The sequence below is a fragment of the Dunckerocampus dactyliophorus genome, chromosome 15 (genome assembly GCF_027744805.1).
Source record: "Dunckerocampus dactyliophorus isolate RoL2022-P2 chromosome 15, RoL_Ddac_1.1, whole genome shotgun sequence".
NCBI classification, from domain to species: Eukaryota; Metazoa; Chordata; class Actinopteri; order Syngnathiformes; family Syngnathidae; genus Dunckerocampus; species Dunckerocampus dactyliophorus.
The window spans coordinates 709,318-726,297 of record NC_072833.1 but is presented as its reverse complement, the minus strand read 5'-3'; the positions used below and the strand labels follow the sequence as shown (position 1 = coordinate 726,297).

The 16,980-nt window shown below is 44.4% G+C and overlaps 1 protein-coding gene across 1 annotated transcript in view; it reads right to left on the bottom strand.

Annotated features, from left to right (window-relative positions):
* The window catches only part of sema3aa (sema domain, immunoglobulin domain (Ig), short basic domain, secreted, (semaphorin) 3Aa), a 44,638-nt gene that overhangs the window by 14,465 nt on the left and 13,193 nt on the right, over nucleotides 1-16,980 (bottom strand). The window contains exons 2-3 of the mRNA XM_054800956.1: nucleotides 8,283-8,443; nucleotides 4,456-4,518 (exon numbers count right to left, since the gene is read on the bottom strand). Coding sequence (XP_054656931.1) covers nucleotides 4,456-4,518; nucleotides 8,283-8,443 — 224 coding nt within the window. The remainder of the gene's footprint in view (nucleotides 1-4,455; nucleotides 4,519-8,282; nucleotides 8,444-16,980) is intronic.

Below are 16,980 nucleotides of genomic sequence, written 5' to 3'. Positions count from 1 at the left end.
TTGTTTTTTCCAACGAAGATGTTCTTCTCAGAATTAGAACTTTATTCCTGGAATATTTTCACTTTATTCTTCTTCCATTGAAACTTGTTCCGCAACCAGGTTTTCCAAAAATGCCAGCTTTATTGGTTGTTGTTGCTTGTTTCTCATCATGTTACCACCTTGAAAAGCATATTTCATATTTCAACTCATTTTGCTTACAATAAGACTACGTTATTCTTGTTCAATTTCCTCGCTAGATTACAACTTTTTTTCTCTTCGTTGTAAAAGTACTGCTGATGTCTCCAGTTTTTAAAACGTTCCATGTTAAATTTGATTTTTAGAATGCGTCGCAGGCCAATACAAAACAACCGTGGGCCCCAAATGACCCCCGGGCCGCTATTTGGACACCCCTGCTCTAAATGGTAACAATAAAGAGTGAAAAAGTGAAGGTTTGCTCATAAAACACTTTTTGTATGACTTCTTTTTACACTTACATGACTATGAGCGCTGATTAAAAGATGAATCCGACCTCCATTCTTTTCCCAGGGGACGTGAGGGTGGCGGCCATGCATGGGGCATGTATGCCATGTGGGACGTTTGTACGTACGGTATTAGGATGAGCAGATGCAATCATAAAGCTCACGCGGCCTCCTTGGCGTTTCACAGCTGCTGCGTTTGAAGCGTCTTCTGCCGTAAATCGTGCTTCTGGAGAAATGTTTTGGAAAGTTGGAGCATTGTCCCAATCAAGACCCGCGCTGTGTGTTCCGCTCCATCTGCTCTCTCTGGCTCGCACTCAAGAGTAAACATTTTGTCTTTTCTTTTCTTTTTTTTTATTTTTAAAATGGCACGCAAATGTAACGCTGGATAATCCCTAAAACGCATCCGGCCGTGAAATTAAGATCAGATTGACGACCACGCAAACAAAAGCGGGGGGCGGATAACACAGTCCCACTTAACACATGCATGGATAAGGTTAGGGATGGCCCCATACACGCTTTTTGGCCTCTGATCCGATCCCATTTATTTTTAATAAGCTTTTGTTCCCAACATGAGTTTGTGTAAGTGGACATGGTTATGAAAATAGCATTAAAAAGAATGGAGGCAAAGTATTGCTGAATGTGCTTTTTATTCCACAGCATGACCAACAATACTGTTTGGCTTTTGGAACAAACCTGAGAGTCAGCTCCCTAATCCAATAAAAGATCCAATAAAAGTCCATCCAACAAAAGATCACATTGGAAAAAATGGGCGTGCTAAATACTTTCAGGGCAGGACCAATCATGTGATAAGGTTCTAGATCCATTTGTGCTGTGGTTTACAATATATGACTTTTATTTTTTAACAAACTCTCTTCAACACAAGTGTAATTTATTGACGGCCCCTAGTATAAACAACCAGCGTTTAGAGCGGCACTTCCAGCAGTGGTGGAGCCAGAAATGTTTCATTAGGGTGGCCAAGGTGAGCCCATTACTCACATAGGGGTGGCAATAAGGCCAGTGGGGTGGCCACGCCCGCCATTGGCCACCACGTAACTCCGCCACGCAGTGAGAGGGAACTAGCGCTGTCGCTACGTAGCCCAATATCCCACGTCCAATGTGAAACTAACTTCACCACGGTACACCATGGACACGTCTGCACGGTGGTGTTGCCTGGTCTTCTTCTTGTGGGTGGCGGGGGTCGAGTGGCAACCGGCTTTGGGGTGCACTGCAGCACCTCCCGTGTTGGAGCGTGGCCCGCAGTTATCCCATCTTCAAAATACACGCCGACACCCCTCATGATGTACAGCAGTCCCTGGACTTGTCTTCTTTAGACTGAAATACTCGTGTTTGTGCACGCTCGCCTCCACGACAGCACATCGGTGATGAATGACGCACCCACACACTCAGCACTGCGCACTAAGCATGTCCTTCAGTGAATAGCCCTTTTCGTTGTACATACACGTCATCAACTCTGAAGGCTTTTTTCTTTTTACGATAAGAAAAGTTCAAGATGACTGATGAAATACTGAAACAACCTGACTTTTTTATGTTTACCGTACATGCATGCGCAGGACTCTTCATTAGGTACACCTCGGCAATTAACAGCAGGGGTCTCCAACAGGTAGCTCGCCACCCATGTGTTTTTAATTAACACTAATTAACTAACACGCTAACTCAGACATTGTGCCTCTTTTCTAAAGACAACTTAGCACATCATAGAACCCCTGAGCAAGTGAGGCACCCATCAAATGTCTATTTTTGACACTCTAATCAAGCTTGGGCTATGAAACGGCGACCTCGCTCACGGTGCAACCACAAATACCACAAGTCACACGCGTGAAAGAGACAGTGTAACTGCTCCACACAACTACGGGGGTATCCAAATAAACACGTACACGCTAACATGCATGCAAAGCAACACTCGCTTGTGACGGGTAACTTCCTGTTGGGGGAAGTGCATGCGTGGTTGCTGTGCATGTGTATGAGTGTGTCAGCCTTTATTTGGATGTCCGCATAGTCGTGTGGTGCATTCCCATGGTGTGTTGCACATGTGTTCAAGAGATTCAAGAGAGTTTTATTGTCATGTGCATAGTAAAACAGCAGTTATACCATGCAATGAAAATCTTATTCTGTTCATTCTCCCAAGGAAAAGAAAGAAAAACACAAGAAAGAATAAGAACATAAGAAACATAAACACATATACATAAATACCAAGAAATTAAGCAACAACAGAAGAGACATTAATGCAAGTAAATAATACAAATAAATAAATAAATAAATAAAGTGCTATGAGTGTGTGTTGCGTGTGGCGTGTCTGAGTGCTTCATTGAGAAGCCTGATGGCCTGTGGGTAAAAGCTGTTTGCCAGCCTTGTGGTCCTGGACTTCAAACTCCTGTAGCGTCTGCCTGATGGTAGGAGTGTGAATAATGAGTGTTGTGGATGTGTGCTGTCCTTGATGAGGTTGTGTGTTCTGCGTAGGACTCTAGATGTATAAATGTCTTGCAGTGAGGGGAGGGCTGCCCCAACAATGTTCTGTGAGGTCTTGATCACCCGCTGGAGTGCCTTCCTATCACGTGTTGTACAGTTACCGTACCAAACAGTGATGGAGGCGGTAAGGACACTTTCGATGGTGCATCTGTAGAAGCAACTCAGGATTGTGGTGGACATGCCAAATTTCCTCAGTCTTCTCAGGAAGTACAGTCTCCTTTGGGACTTCTTCAGAATTTGTTGGGTGTTGTGAGACCAGGTGAGGTCCTCGCTGATGTGTGTGCCAAGGAACTTGAAGGTTTTCACCCTCTCCACCTCAGTCTCATCAATAAACAGGGGACTATGTGGCTCCTTTTCCCTTGTTCTTGGGTCGATGATCATCTCTTTAGTCTTATCTGTATTGAGAAGGAGATTGTTATCACGACACCAAGCTATGAGGTCCGCCACCTCTCTTCTGTATGATGTTTCAACACCACCAGTGATCAGGCCGATGACTGTAGTGTCATCCGCAAATTTAATGATGCTGGTGTTGTTCTGGGAGGCCACGCAATCGTAGGTGAAGAGCGTGTAGAGGAGTGGACTCAGCACACACCCCTGTGGGGTCCCAGTGCTCACAATTCTTGAGCTGGATGTGCGGTTGTGGACTCTGACTGACTGGGGCCTGCCTGTGAGAAAGTTAAACACCCAGTTACAGAGGGAGGGAGACAGGCCAAGTGTGAGGAGCTTATTTGTGAGTTTGTGGGGGCTGACTGTATTAAAAGCGGAGCTATAGTCTATAAATAGCATTCTGACGTATGTGTCCTGGCCCTGTAGGTGAGAAAGGGCTGTGTGGATGGCAGTGTTGACTGCATCATCCGTGGACCGGTTCTGGCGATATGCAAACTGTAGAGGGTCCACAGTTGCCGCCGGGATGCTCTTTTTGATGTGGGTCATGACTATCCTTTCAAAGCACTTCATAACAATAGGAGTGAGTGCTATAGGGCGATAGTCATTCAAGCAGGTCACGTTGCTCTTCTTGGGTACGGGCACTATGGTGGTGGACTTAAAGCAGGTCGGTACAGATGCTTGTGCAAGCGACAGGTTAAATATGTCAGCAAGCACATCAGCTAGCTCTGATGAGCAAACCCGAAGTGCACGTCCTGAGATGTTGTCTGGGCCTGCTGCTTTTCGTGGGTTTGTTTTGTTTAGAACCCTGTGCACATCAGCTGATGTCACCATGAGAGGTGAGTCCTGTGTGCTCCCCAGGTTCAGCCACCCTCTCTGCTCATCAGAAGTTTGGGTGTCAAAGCGGGCATAGAACTCGTTCATGTGTTGCTACTTGGTTGCACCGTGAGCGAGTTGGGCTCGATGAACCCCTGTTGGTTTGTGTTGTGTGAGTAAAGGTGCAAACGCCAAGCTGACGCGTGAATGTGCTGAGATAAATTGAACGTTTCTTCACTAACTAAACGAAGGAGCGCCATTGCGGAGCAGACGTATCATTTTGGTCAAGAAAAGAAAAAGCAAAACTTACCCCGAGGTCCTTCCCCGCCCACTTGCACTCGTCCCGCTTGGAGGGGGTGGCGGGCCAGGCGATCTGCGCCAAACAACACAAAGTAAAGTCACACACGGAGTGGAAAGAGAGCGTGTTTGAATGTTTCATGAAACAGGAAGGCTGTGAGTCACCGAGAAGCAAGTTTTGTATAATTAAAGAAAAACCAAGCTAATTTTATAGCTGGGATCCTGAAGGCCGCCTGCACCAAACATCCGTGCGCTTTGCACTTCGTCCCGCGTGTGCTTCACATGACGGGCGTTTGGCAAAGTTTGTGTGCAACATATGGACGCGCTTTGCCTCGTCTGACGTGAGAACAGACTGCACGCTCGAGCGCCGCCCGCCTTGGAAGAGACAACACACGACGTCAATGTAAATAATGGATTCATATTGTCCTTTCCTTGCTAAGCCATGCGTGCACACGTTCTAAACACACTCCAGTCTGGTGTTGTACACAACACTTACAGTACAGTGTTCCCTCCTTTATCACGGGGGATAGCGTCCCAAAATAAGTGAACTCAACTTTATTTGTTCCCAATGATTGTATATGTCTTAAGGCTGTAAAAGCCCCCACCACACACTAGATATGCTTTTCTCAGACAGGCATGAACATTTTCTCCCATTTCTCTCTTGTTTAAACTCTCAAAGTTCACATTTCCTTTCAATTTGAATGATCAACCTGCTAGCTTGGACACAAGAAATGATTGAGTGACTCACGCATTTCACTCCTCTGACCGTGCCCCGTCGTCCTGGCGCCGTTCTGCTGTACTGTAGCGTTTTTGTATCCTTGTTAAAACATGTTGCTGAAGAAAAGTCGCTAGATGATGTCATCTAATTTGCATATGAGGATGTAAAAAGGTGGAGGAAAGAAGCATAAACTCATAGGAGAGACAAAAAAAGTGAGTAAAAACACCTTCATTAGGTTTCCAACTACAAATAAACTTGATTCTTGGTGCGTTTATTTCAAATTGTCCATCATTCCATCAAAAATAAGGCCAGTTCGCCCACACATTGGCTGGGGAGAACGTTTTACACAGCCAATAAGAGACGATGCTGCGTGTGTTCTATGGCTCACATGACTGCATGACTCCGTGTGCTTTGTGAGTAGCGCACTCTTCTGGTGAATGATGTAACAGCAATTCATTTGCACTTGGGATGCGTAGAGCTCCACATCACGGCTTGTGACTGCCTTTGGGGGGGCAGACCTGTCAACAGCACCCGCAGCTGCTCAGTGACAACACAAAACGCAGAACAATGTGTGCTTTCACCATGCTAGAAAACTCCCCAACAATGCCAGAAAAAGTCGCTAGATTAGTCGCTAGCTGCTTTTGAGAACATATGCGCCAAGGGGGTAGGGAATGTCCTCAGAGCTACGGACAAAATCACCAAGTTCACCAAATCACCAACACTGCCTTCGAGCCGAAGGTTCCTTTACAAGCTAGCATGCAAGCAAGCTAGCGATGACACAGGAGACACGGCAGGGCAGCACAAAGGAGACTGATTGACAGCAGGGGGGGTCCAAAGTGCGTCCCGGGGGCCATTTGCGGCCCGCAGCTGTGTTTTTATCGGCCCTTGACACATTTTAAAAGTGCAATTAAACAAGAAAACTAACAAAAACAAGAACAGAAGTGTATGAAAGTGCAGTCATTTTAGGAAATATGCCAATAAAGTCATAATATTAACAGAAAGCATCAAGTGGTAACACCATGAGGACAAAACTAAACTGTTATTTGACTTAACATATTAAATAAAACATATCTACATGGGTTGCTTTACAAAATGTAAAATATCAAAGAGGCCCGCGTATTCTTTGATTTTATCGTATGGTGGGAAAAGTTTGGACACCCCTGCTCTACAGCCAATCAGGACGCAGAATACAATGGGCGGCGCAGACAGAAGAGAGAGAGAGAGAGAGAGAGAGAGAGACACCGAACTTCCCGCAATGCAATTCTTCTTAAAGGGCCAGGCTCGGCCTGTAGCAGCGTCATAAAAGAAGAAAGAAGCACTAAAACAACCCCCGTGATAGAGCGGGGGGGAACACCATACATACACCCCTAAAATTGCAGCAATTTCCATTTTGCACTGCTGGATCTTAAGGAGGTTCTACGTAGAGCTTCAAATTGCAAAAAGAAGAAATGGGAGTGAGATCATTATTTTTTGGAGTCAGCAATTGATTGCAACGAAGCATGAAAGCGAAACAGGCTGCTCATCAAACGCTTACGAGCACTCGTGTTGGAATCAGCCACAATCCTTGTGTGAGACACGAACACACGACTTTACATACGCTCTAAAGATAGAAAAACAGCTAAAAAGAGGCAGCTAAGAATGCACGTCACGGGACGCACATATTCCTCCTATAAAGAAGCCTTCTGAAAAAGCCTCCAAAAAGTGCCGACAACGCTCCATTCTATCATGTGACCTGCAGATCAACCAAGATACATTATTTTATTAGGGGGGCCACCGATCAGTATCGGCCACCGATCAGTATTGGCCAATTTCCGTGAGAAAGCACAGCTTTTTGATGCCAATCACCTTGCAGATCAGCTCCGCCCCCATTGTGGCATCCAGCCTAGAGCGACCGTCTCCCGCCCACGTCCCCTTCACAAAGCCAAAACACGCATGTCCCGTGTGGGACTTCCTGTCCTTGTGAGAGTGATAGAAGTTTCGCATCCTGCAAAACATGCCACCAAAAATATCTTAAAAAGCGGCATTGGGGGGCGGGCGCTTGGCAGGGTGTGCTGCGTGTTTACGGCTCGCGATGTCATCATCGGTCGCGGGGAGGCTAAGTTCCATCCATTCTCCTTGTTGAAAAGCAACCAACGTAACTAAGATGCCCACAAGATGCCCGTGTTGAAATATATTATCCGTGTGGAAGCATCCACGCTTCTCTTGGGTTCCAATCTTCTTCTCTCTTTACTCGCTTTCTGTCTTCCCGCTTCTGAACACGATTCCGTCAAAGATGCCCGTCTTAATGGTAATGTGGCCAAGTGGTTAGCATGTTGGCCCCACAATCAGGCAACTCGGGTTCAACTCCCTATCAGGACACCTCCGTACAGACCCCACACGCTCCCCCGTGGGTATTCTACGTGTACTCCGGCTTCCTTCCACATTCCAACAATAAAACAGTCCTGACAGCTTGATTGGAGTCTTTTCGTCCGTGTGGTACGACCAACATTTGACTTCAATCTAGCTGTGTGATTAAGAACAACTTGCTTATTTTAGGACTTGTTGTATTTTTCAAAGTCACAAGACAAATAGTGTAGACATTAGAATTCTAGCCACCAACATTTTGCTGACCCCACTGGCAGGATTCTTTGCAAGAAACAAGACAGGTTGTCTCATTTTGAGAGCGTGTGTATGGCTGATTTTGCAGTGAATTTGTGTTCTTCTGTGGAATGCTATGATGTGCTGTGATCATTAACCAGCGTTGTCTCCGCATTCACTTGCAATCGATGACACGTGAATGACAATTCCTCATCACAGCCACGTGCGAACGCGTCACCGTTGTCTATTTTTAGGCTTTGCGTCGTGGAGATGAAGCTGAGTTGGGAATCTGCATTGCAAATGTCAGGCTGACGACGTTGCACACGCTAATTACTGCTTTGCTTTTCTTTCGCATTGTAGTGATGCAGAGATGACAACCACATGAGAGCACAAATAATCTCTTTGCGCACTGACAAGTGTGCTTTTTCATCTTTCTGCAGCCTGCAGGCGAGAATGTGGCCGCCCTGTCTGCTGGGGGGGGCCACATCCAATAGAAAGATAGGGTGGACTAATGGAAGTTCTCAACTTTAAGCGCCACTGTTTACCTGTCTGTGGCCCCTGTTGATGTGGACCAGGTCGAAGGAGAAGACGTGGTCCTCGGCGCCCACCAGGAGTCGTCCTCGCTCCTCGTCCAGGAGGAAGGTGTCGTAGCCGGAGCTGTTGGCCACGCCGCCGAAGTTCACCAGGTTGCTGGACTCCAGCATCTCTGAAAGGACAACATGTGACGTTAAATGTCAGAAATGGGTTGAGTTTCTCTTTGCGGCCTGAACACGCATCAGACAGGCGTAGCGTGAGACATGCAGAGTGAACACAGCACGTCCCAATCAGGGACACGGGCCAGTCTCTTCATCTGTGTGATTGGCTGAATAATTCATGCGCCATTCACTGTGTGTGTGTGTGTGTGTGTGTGTGTGTGTGTGTAAATGTCCTAATATGTAAATGAAGACAAAGGGAAGCATGACTGGATGTGAAACACAGCTTTGTCCATCCAAGTGTGACAACACAAGTGCAGCTCGTGTGACCCTTAATTGACATTTCATTATAAAAGACGGGGCTCGCCAAGCCTGGAGAGTATTTTATGAACAAAGAACCATCCAGACACTAAACAAACCCCATTAATGCACATGTGTAACGTTAACCCTTTACTGCCTAACACAAGGCTTTTCCTTCTTTTTCTTCAAAACAATCTTTGTTGTTACAGTGTGATAGTACTGTACATTCACGATTCATTGCATATTGCTGCTAAAAATGTGTGTGGTCGTTATGGCAGTCAGACTTAAAAACTACTGATGTAGTCCTGCTTGTTTCTCTTGTTTTGTTATTGCCATTGCAGTTGTTCTTGTTGTCGTTCTCTGCATTGTCCCCACTGTCTTCTTTTCTCTTCTTCTCTATCGCCTCCTGCTCCAGTCCAGATGCTCCACACTTGCATAACAATAAACATCAAATAAAATCAGTATAACAGGGGAAGAGTACCTGACACAGAGCAAACTGGTCGAGCATGTAAGGTCATTTAGATCAACAATACTATTTCCTCGATGGCTGGACAGGACAATTACATAAATCAATAAAACTGCGTGTATCGCCACATATGTAGAAGAATCCATTAAAAAACATTAACAAATGCAGAAAAATGCATAAAATATGCATATAAATATGTGTATATAATATGAATGTACATAAATGATATATATATATGTAACACATAGTATCTTTTTCTGTTCATTTTATCCAAAAACAAAGGCATACATTTAATGTATAGTATCATGTATAGTTAAAAAACACACTGTGTTTTAATTATTCAAAAAACATGAAATATGATAAGTAATATATTGTATCTTTACATAATGAGTTTCTTTTTGTATTCACATTTTTTTAGAATGTTCTATTTTGATATTGCATCACTCATTACGTATTGTTGCCACACAACATGTTGTTCCCAGCGCGATGTGAATACGTGATTGAAAACCAGCTCTTCATTCACGGCTAACCATGGCTAACTAGTACTGTTACAGCTCTTCATTCACGGCTAACCATGGCTAACTAGTACTGTTACAGCTCTTCATTCACGGCTAACCATGGCTAACTAGTACTGTTACAGCTCTTCATTCACGGCTAACCATGGCTAACTAGTACTATTAACGCTCTTCATTCATGGCTAACCATGGCTAACTAGTACTATTACAGCTCTTCATTCACGGCTAACCATGGCTAACTAGTACTGTTACAGCTCTTCATTCACGGCTAACCATGGCTAACTTGTACTGTTACAGCTCTTCATTCACGGCTAACCATGGCTAACTAGTACTGTTAACGCTCTTCATTCACGGCTAACCATGGCTAACTAGTACTATTACAGCTCTTCATTCACGGCTAACCATGGCTAACTAGTACTGTTACAGCTCTTCATTCACGGCTAACCATGGCTAACTAGTACTGTTACAGCTCTTCATTCACGGCTAACCATGGCTAACTAGTACTATTACAGCTCTTCATTCACGGCTAACCATGGCTAACTAGTACTGTTACAGCTCTTCATTCACGGCTAACCATGGCTAACTAGTACTGTTACAGCTCTTCATTCACGGCTAACCATGGCTAACTAGTACTATTACAGCTCTTCATTCACGGCTAACCATGGCTAACTAGTACTGTTACAGCTCTTCATTCACGGCTAACCATGGCTAACTAGTACTGTTACAGCTCTTCATTCACGGCTAACCATGGCTAACTAGTACTATTACAGCTCTTCATTCACGGCTAACCATGGCTAACTAGTACTCTGGGGAAGCAAACATGGCTGCTGACTGATGCTTGTGCTTATGCAAATGAAGTCCAAATAACTGTGCTTGCTTCGCTCCATGTGCTTTTTATTTGCTCTCGACATCATCCATCATCACCAGTGTCAGCACATGGACACACAACGCACACACACACACACATATAAAGTATACTAACACACACACACACGTATACAGTATACTAACACACACACACGTATACAGTATACTAACACGTATACAGTATAATAACACGTATACAGTATACTAACACGTATACAGTATAATAACACACACACACGTATACAGTATACTAACACGTATACAGTATACTAACACGTATACAGTATACTAACACATATACAGTATACTAACACACACACACGTATACAGTATACTAACACGTATACAGTATACTAACACGTATACAGTATAATAACACACACAGCGGGTTGTGGTGTGATTGACGGGCGGTTATAGGAGCCATCTGTGGAAGATGTCTGCGCCCACATAGAAGAGGAGGAGGAGATGGAGGAGGTGGCTGACGACCACGTCGGTTGACCTATTGAGTATTGGGGGCGGCCGCCACCCCATAAAGGTGCTCGCAGCTCATCTGCTGAGGTCTGGGTGGGTGGGTGTATGTTTTTTGGGTTTTTTTGGGGGGGGGCATGAAAGGTGTGTGTGTTTGTGAGAGAGGGTCTGTACTCCACCACAGATGGCTTGAGCGTATGTGTGTGGGCTTGTGTGGCTTTTTCTCCCACAATGGACATTCCACCATGCTACAACGGAGTCGAAGGACGTTGTCATCATTGACACGCACACACGCACACACAGGAAATGACACGGGAGCGAGGAAGCAAGGAAATGCTATTTCCAGTCAACAGAACACGAGGAGGTCGTCTTATGTTTCAGTCGCTGGGAAAGATGCGGCAGGCAGGCAAGCAGGGTGGAGCTACAGTTTCATCCACAAAACACAGAACAGTGATGAACCTTCTCAGGGGTGGCCGGCCAACCAAAATGAGTCCAAGAGTGCAGCCATGAGGTCACCAAAGGCCTCACTTGCCTCAGTTAAGGTCAGTGTTGATGACTCCACCATAAGAAAGACACTGGGAATCAACGAGTTCCAAGAACAAAAACAACATGAAGGCTCGTCTCAATTTTGCCAGAAAACATCTTGATGATCCCCAAGACCTTTGGGAAAATACTCAAAAGTTGAACTTTTTGGAAGGTGTGTGTCCCATCACATCTGGCCTTTCAGAAAACGAACATGATGCGCAAGCGTTAATAACGCTAAAAGTTTTATCGTGAATAATGAAATAAGTTACTTACCGCCGTTGAAGCGCTATTTTTGACAGCCCTATTTCTAACATTATTAGACATGAAATAACATCCCATAGTCACCTTTATACTCCTATTATTCATTATTTACAGCACATTGCACAACTCCTGATGGACTCAAGAAGGCTGTGAGCTATCAAGCTAGTGAGCTAACCAGTTAGCCTCAAATTGATTTCTTCCAAACGTAAGATGGCAAGAATGTACCACTTCCACACAGAATGGGAGGAGAACTTTTTTTGCGTCTACGATGTGGGACATGACTTCATGCAGTGTTAAGGTAATGTCATGTAAGCTAAGGTCTCAGTGTTTTGTGTCATTACTGCTGCCTAGTGGCCACAATACCACATATCACTTGTATTTACGTGTGGTTTGAGTAATACTAGGCCGTAGTCTACCACCGAACCGCCATCATGAGGTTATGTTTTTGCTGGTGTTTATCTGTTTGTCTGTTTGCGTTCAAAATAACTTGAAAAGTTTGGAAGGCCGTGGCGCTTGGCCAGACCTTCTCTCATGAATTCATGCATTTCTGAAAAACCGCAATATAGCAAAGGAGCAATAATGTAACCGGGCTATTGCAAGGCATGTCTGTATGTCCAATCATGCCTTGAATTTATGCATACATGTCAGGAATTAAGTAGGATTGAACTGATATTGAGGAAAAAATGTCAATATTTTTTGCATAAGCAGGTTAGGAAAAAGAGGTTTGCCTCATATTTGGTTAATACGGTAATTCCTGCATTCTCACACAAAACCAGAAGCTAATAAAGGCCGCTTCATGTAACAACGTGTTTTATTGTGCTTGTGCTTCTCACTGCATCCTCAAGAGAGGTGTTTCTAATATTGTGGAAAAGCAAACACACACACACACACACACATGGGAGCTTTATCACGGGTGGGCTCTACTGCGGTTTTGCAGGATGTGAGTGGGGGGTAAGTGGGGCGTGTTCGCCTCACGACCTCCAACCTAAACACGGACACGCTCGTTTGGTAAGCCAACACACACACACGTGAAAAACTGAGCGCTGCGCAACTTGCACAAAACGCAACCAGCATCTCTTAGCACACACGCAAAGCTGCGCACGTTCACCTGAAAACACACACACACACACACACACACAAAAGAACTAAGACGCACTCTTTGCTCCCAGACTTGTAATCCAATCAGTGTTTTTGTGCTTATGCAGCACAAACCATTGGAGCGGCCAGCGCACACTCAGCAGCCGCCATCCCTCACACTCGCTCTTCCATACAACAGAACACAAAGTACGCATGCCGCTTCTTACATTGTCCTACAAAAACACACACACGCTTCATTCAAGAGGAAGCCTTCATAGCGGTGTGTGTGTGTGTGTGTGTGTGTGTGTGTGTGTGTGTGTGTGTGTGGAGGAACAAAGAAAAAGTGAGATGCAACAGATGGTTAATGGAACACCTAAATATCCATACACTGTACAGTATGTAAATGTACAAGTATACAGTATATATACAGTATATGTATCGTGTACAGCATCATGTACACACTACAACACTGCCTTGCATGGGCCGTGCACGGTGTCCCCTCGCTACATCGTGGTGGCAAGGGGAACACTGCTTTGCAGATTTTTTAAAGTGCAATTTAGCTTGTAGTTTGTGGTTTGAACAGCGTATTGTGTTGTGCGTTCTTGTGGCGTATATGAAAGATCTACGCTGCTCTGTTGTATGTGTCTGTTACTGCATTTACTACTGCTACCAGTACACTGAACTCCACCCCTTCCCAGTGTGTTCACGTGCCTGTACGAGCATATCAGGAACCCACGGTACACAACAGCCGGCTAAATATAGAGTCACAACCGTCCTCATTGGCTAAGGGAGAAGCCGCCTATTGTGTTCTGCGTCCTGATTGGCTGTAGACCACTGTCAATCAATCTCCTTTGTGCAGCAATGCCGTGTTTCTTCTTGTATGATCTACAGGGCGCCATGACGGAATAAATGAATCTTCGGTTCAAGGAGGAGGTGGAAGAGGAGAAAGAAATATGTTTTAACAAGGATACAAAGACCTATCCCCCGCCTTAAACGGGGAAACACTAACACAGGACATCCGCGGTGTCCAAAGCGTGGCCCAGGGGCCCATTACATTGGCCAAAATATGATTTGAGGAGAAAAGTTAAAAAACAACAACCGGAACAAAAAAGGGAAAATCTGCTGTAATTTTATAAGAATTAAAGTCGTAATATTATGAGGGAAAAAAATGAAATGAAAAAGTTGTAATTTTACGAGAATAATTTGAGGGAAAATAACATCATTTTATTAGCATAGAATAATTAATATAATATACACCTATTACTTTATTGCTTTACATGTATTACTCTATTCCTGAAATATCCATCCAGCGATTTTCTCCTGCTTATCTGGGTCTGGGCTGCGGGGGCAGCAGTCCCAGTAGGGAAGTCCAGACTTCCTGGTCTCCGGCCACGTCTTCCAGTTCCACCGGGAGGACACCAAGGCGTTCCCAGGCCAGCTGCGAGACATGATCCCTCCAGGGTGTCCCAGGTCTGCTCCGGGGCCTTCTCCCGGCTGGACACCTCACCAGGGAGGCGTCCAGGAGACATCCGGACGAGATGTCCGAGCCACCTCAACTGGCTCCTCTCCATGTGAAGGAGAAGCTGCTCTACTCTGAGCTCCTCCCCCTTTATTCCTGAAATATTAGGAGTTTATTGTTGTAAAAAGTGCTTATTCCCTAATTCCCGGATTACGACTTCATTCATGACTTCATCAAATTGAAAAGACTATTAACATTTTGACTGATTCACGTAAAATGAATCAAAAATGAATGAAAGTTTACGCACGTAATATTATGAGCTTATGGTCGTAAAACATCGTAATATTACAATTTCATTTGCACAACATCGAAACCATTCACACCATATCATATTGTGACTTTATTCACGTAATATTAGGAGTTTAACTACACATTTATGAATCATAAGTCGTCATATTATGAGTGTGTTATGTTGTTGTTTAGTCCATCCATCCATCCATTTTCTATACCGCTTCTCATTAGGGTCGTGGGTATGCTGGAACCTATCCCAGCTGACTTCGGGTGAGAGGTGGGGTACACCCTGGACTGGTGTCCAGCCAATGGCAGGGCACATATAGACAACCAATCACTTTCATACCTCCGATGAAGCTAACATGCATGTTTTTGGAATGTGGCAGGAAATCAGAGTACCCGGAGTATTTTGGGGGGGGTCGGCATTTTTTGTGAGTAAATTGAGAAGTAATCTGCATCAAAATGACAGGACATGCCATGTTTTCTCAGGGGGGGCAGGTATAGAGCAAACAGGATGGGCACAAGAATCCATCCCTGGGGGACTCCACAGACAAGGGGGGCGGCGGACGAGGTGGAGTCCCCAAGTCCCACAGTGAGGCATCTCCCTGCACCCCCCCAGCTTCCCAAGCGACATAGAAGACTAGTACGGTCCGCTGTGTCCAAAGCAGCAGTCGTGTCTAAACGTCATCTTGGCCGTTCCACATCTTTCCTGTAATCTTGTGACTTTACTCACGTCACATGACATGTGGATTCCCAGAATATAGTCCTAGATATAGTTAGGCCACATGTCCAAAAATAAATCAAATACAGGATAGTGCATCGCCGCCGTGCCGTGAAGAGCACGCATCCCCAAAAGTTGTCAATTTGACCCAACAAATGATTTTGTCAAATAAATTAGGAGGCAGAGCGCTTCTTTACGCTGCACAGCGACAACACAAGCATGACGGACGTGCCACGCTGCATACGGCACGGCGGCCACCTATACATCCTCATACGCAGCACATGCACTGTACTGGAACGTGCCACACGACACGCAGGCTCATTCACTCCAGACCTCGCTCCTTCAGGTCAAAGCATGCGAGGGGAAAAGCGGGTCGGTGCACAGAAAGCCGTCCGTCAGGCGGGATTTGAGCTTTAGAAAAGCAAAGACGTGCACCGTTTCTACGTTTTCTTTGGCGAGTCAATCCCTCCCGTCTTTCACCTCCAGCCCCGCCCTTTCCTTTCTTTCTTCTCCGTGTGTGGCGCGGCGTAGGTTTTTTTTTGTTTTGGGCCACAAAACACAGGTGTCAAAGAAAAGCCGTGGAAAATGTGCACAGCGTGCTCCACAAAACGTTCAAATATTATCCTAAGCTCAAGGATATCCAAAGTTCTCCTCCCTACCCCCCTCCCTCCCTTGTGGGGCTTTCTTCTCTTCTTCTCCCGCCTCTGTGAGCACAGTAGCAGGTGTGGGCTGGTTGCCATGGCGACCGCCTGAACAACACAACCAGGTGCCAGGTAGAAACATGGCGGTTTGCTCGTCTCCTTGCAGCAACGCTGTTTGCTTTGTGCGCCAAAGCGACGCCGTCAAGCGGTTGGCAAGTTTCCTGCATCGTGCTGCTTGGAATATTTCATGACATGTCATAGAGCATGTCTAGCTGTTTCACACGCAGTATTTCTATAGATGTAATAGTTGTATACATTGGACATGTAATATACTGTACATGTAATATTTGTATCTATTGTACATGTAATATACTGTACATGTAATATTTGTATCTATTGTACATGTAATATACTGTATATGTAATATTTGTATCTACATGTAATATACTGTACATGTAATATTTGTATCTACATGTAATATACTGTACATGTAATATTTGTTTCTATTGTACATGTAATATACGGTACATGTAATATTTGTATCTACATGTAATATACTGTATATGTAATATTTGTTTCTATTATACATGTAATATACTGTATATGTAATATTTGTATCTACATGTAATATACGGTACATGTAATATTTGTATCTACATGTAATATACTGTACATGTAATATTTGTTTCTATTGTACATGTAATATACTGTACATGTAATATTTGTATCTATTGTACATGTAATATACTGTACATGTAATATTTGTATCTATTGTACATGTAATATACTGTATATGTAATATTTGTATCTACATGTAATATACTGTATATGTAATATTTGTATCTACATGTAATATACTGTACATGTAATATTTGTTTCTATTGTACATGTAATATACTGTACATGTAATATTTGTATCTACATGTAATATACTGTACATGTAATATTTGTATCTACATG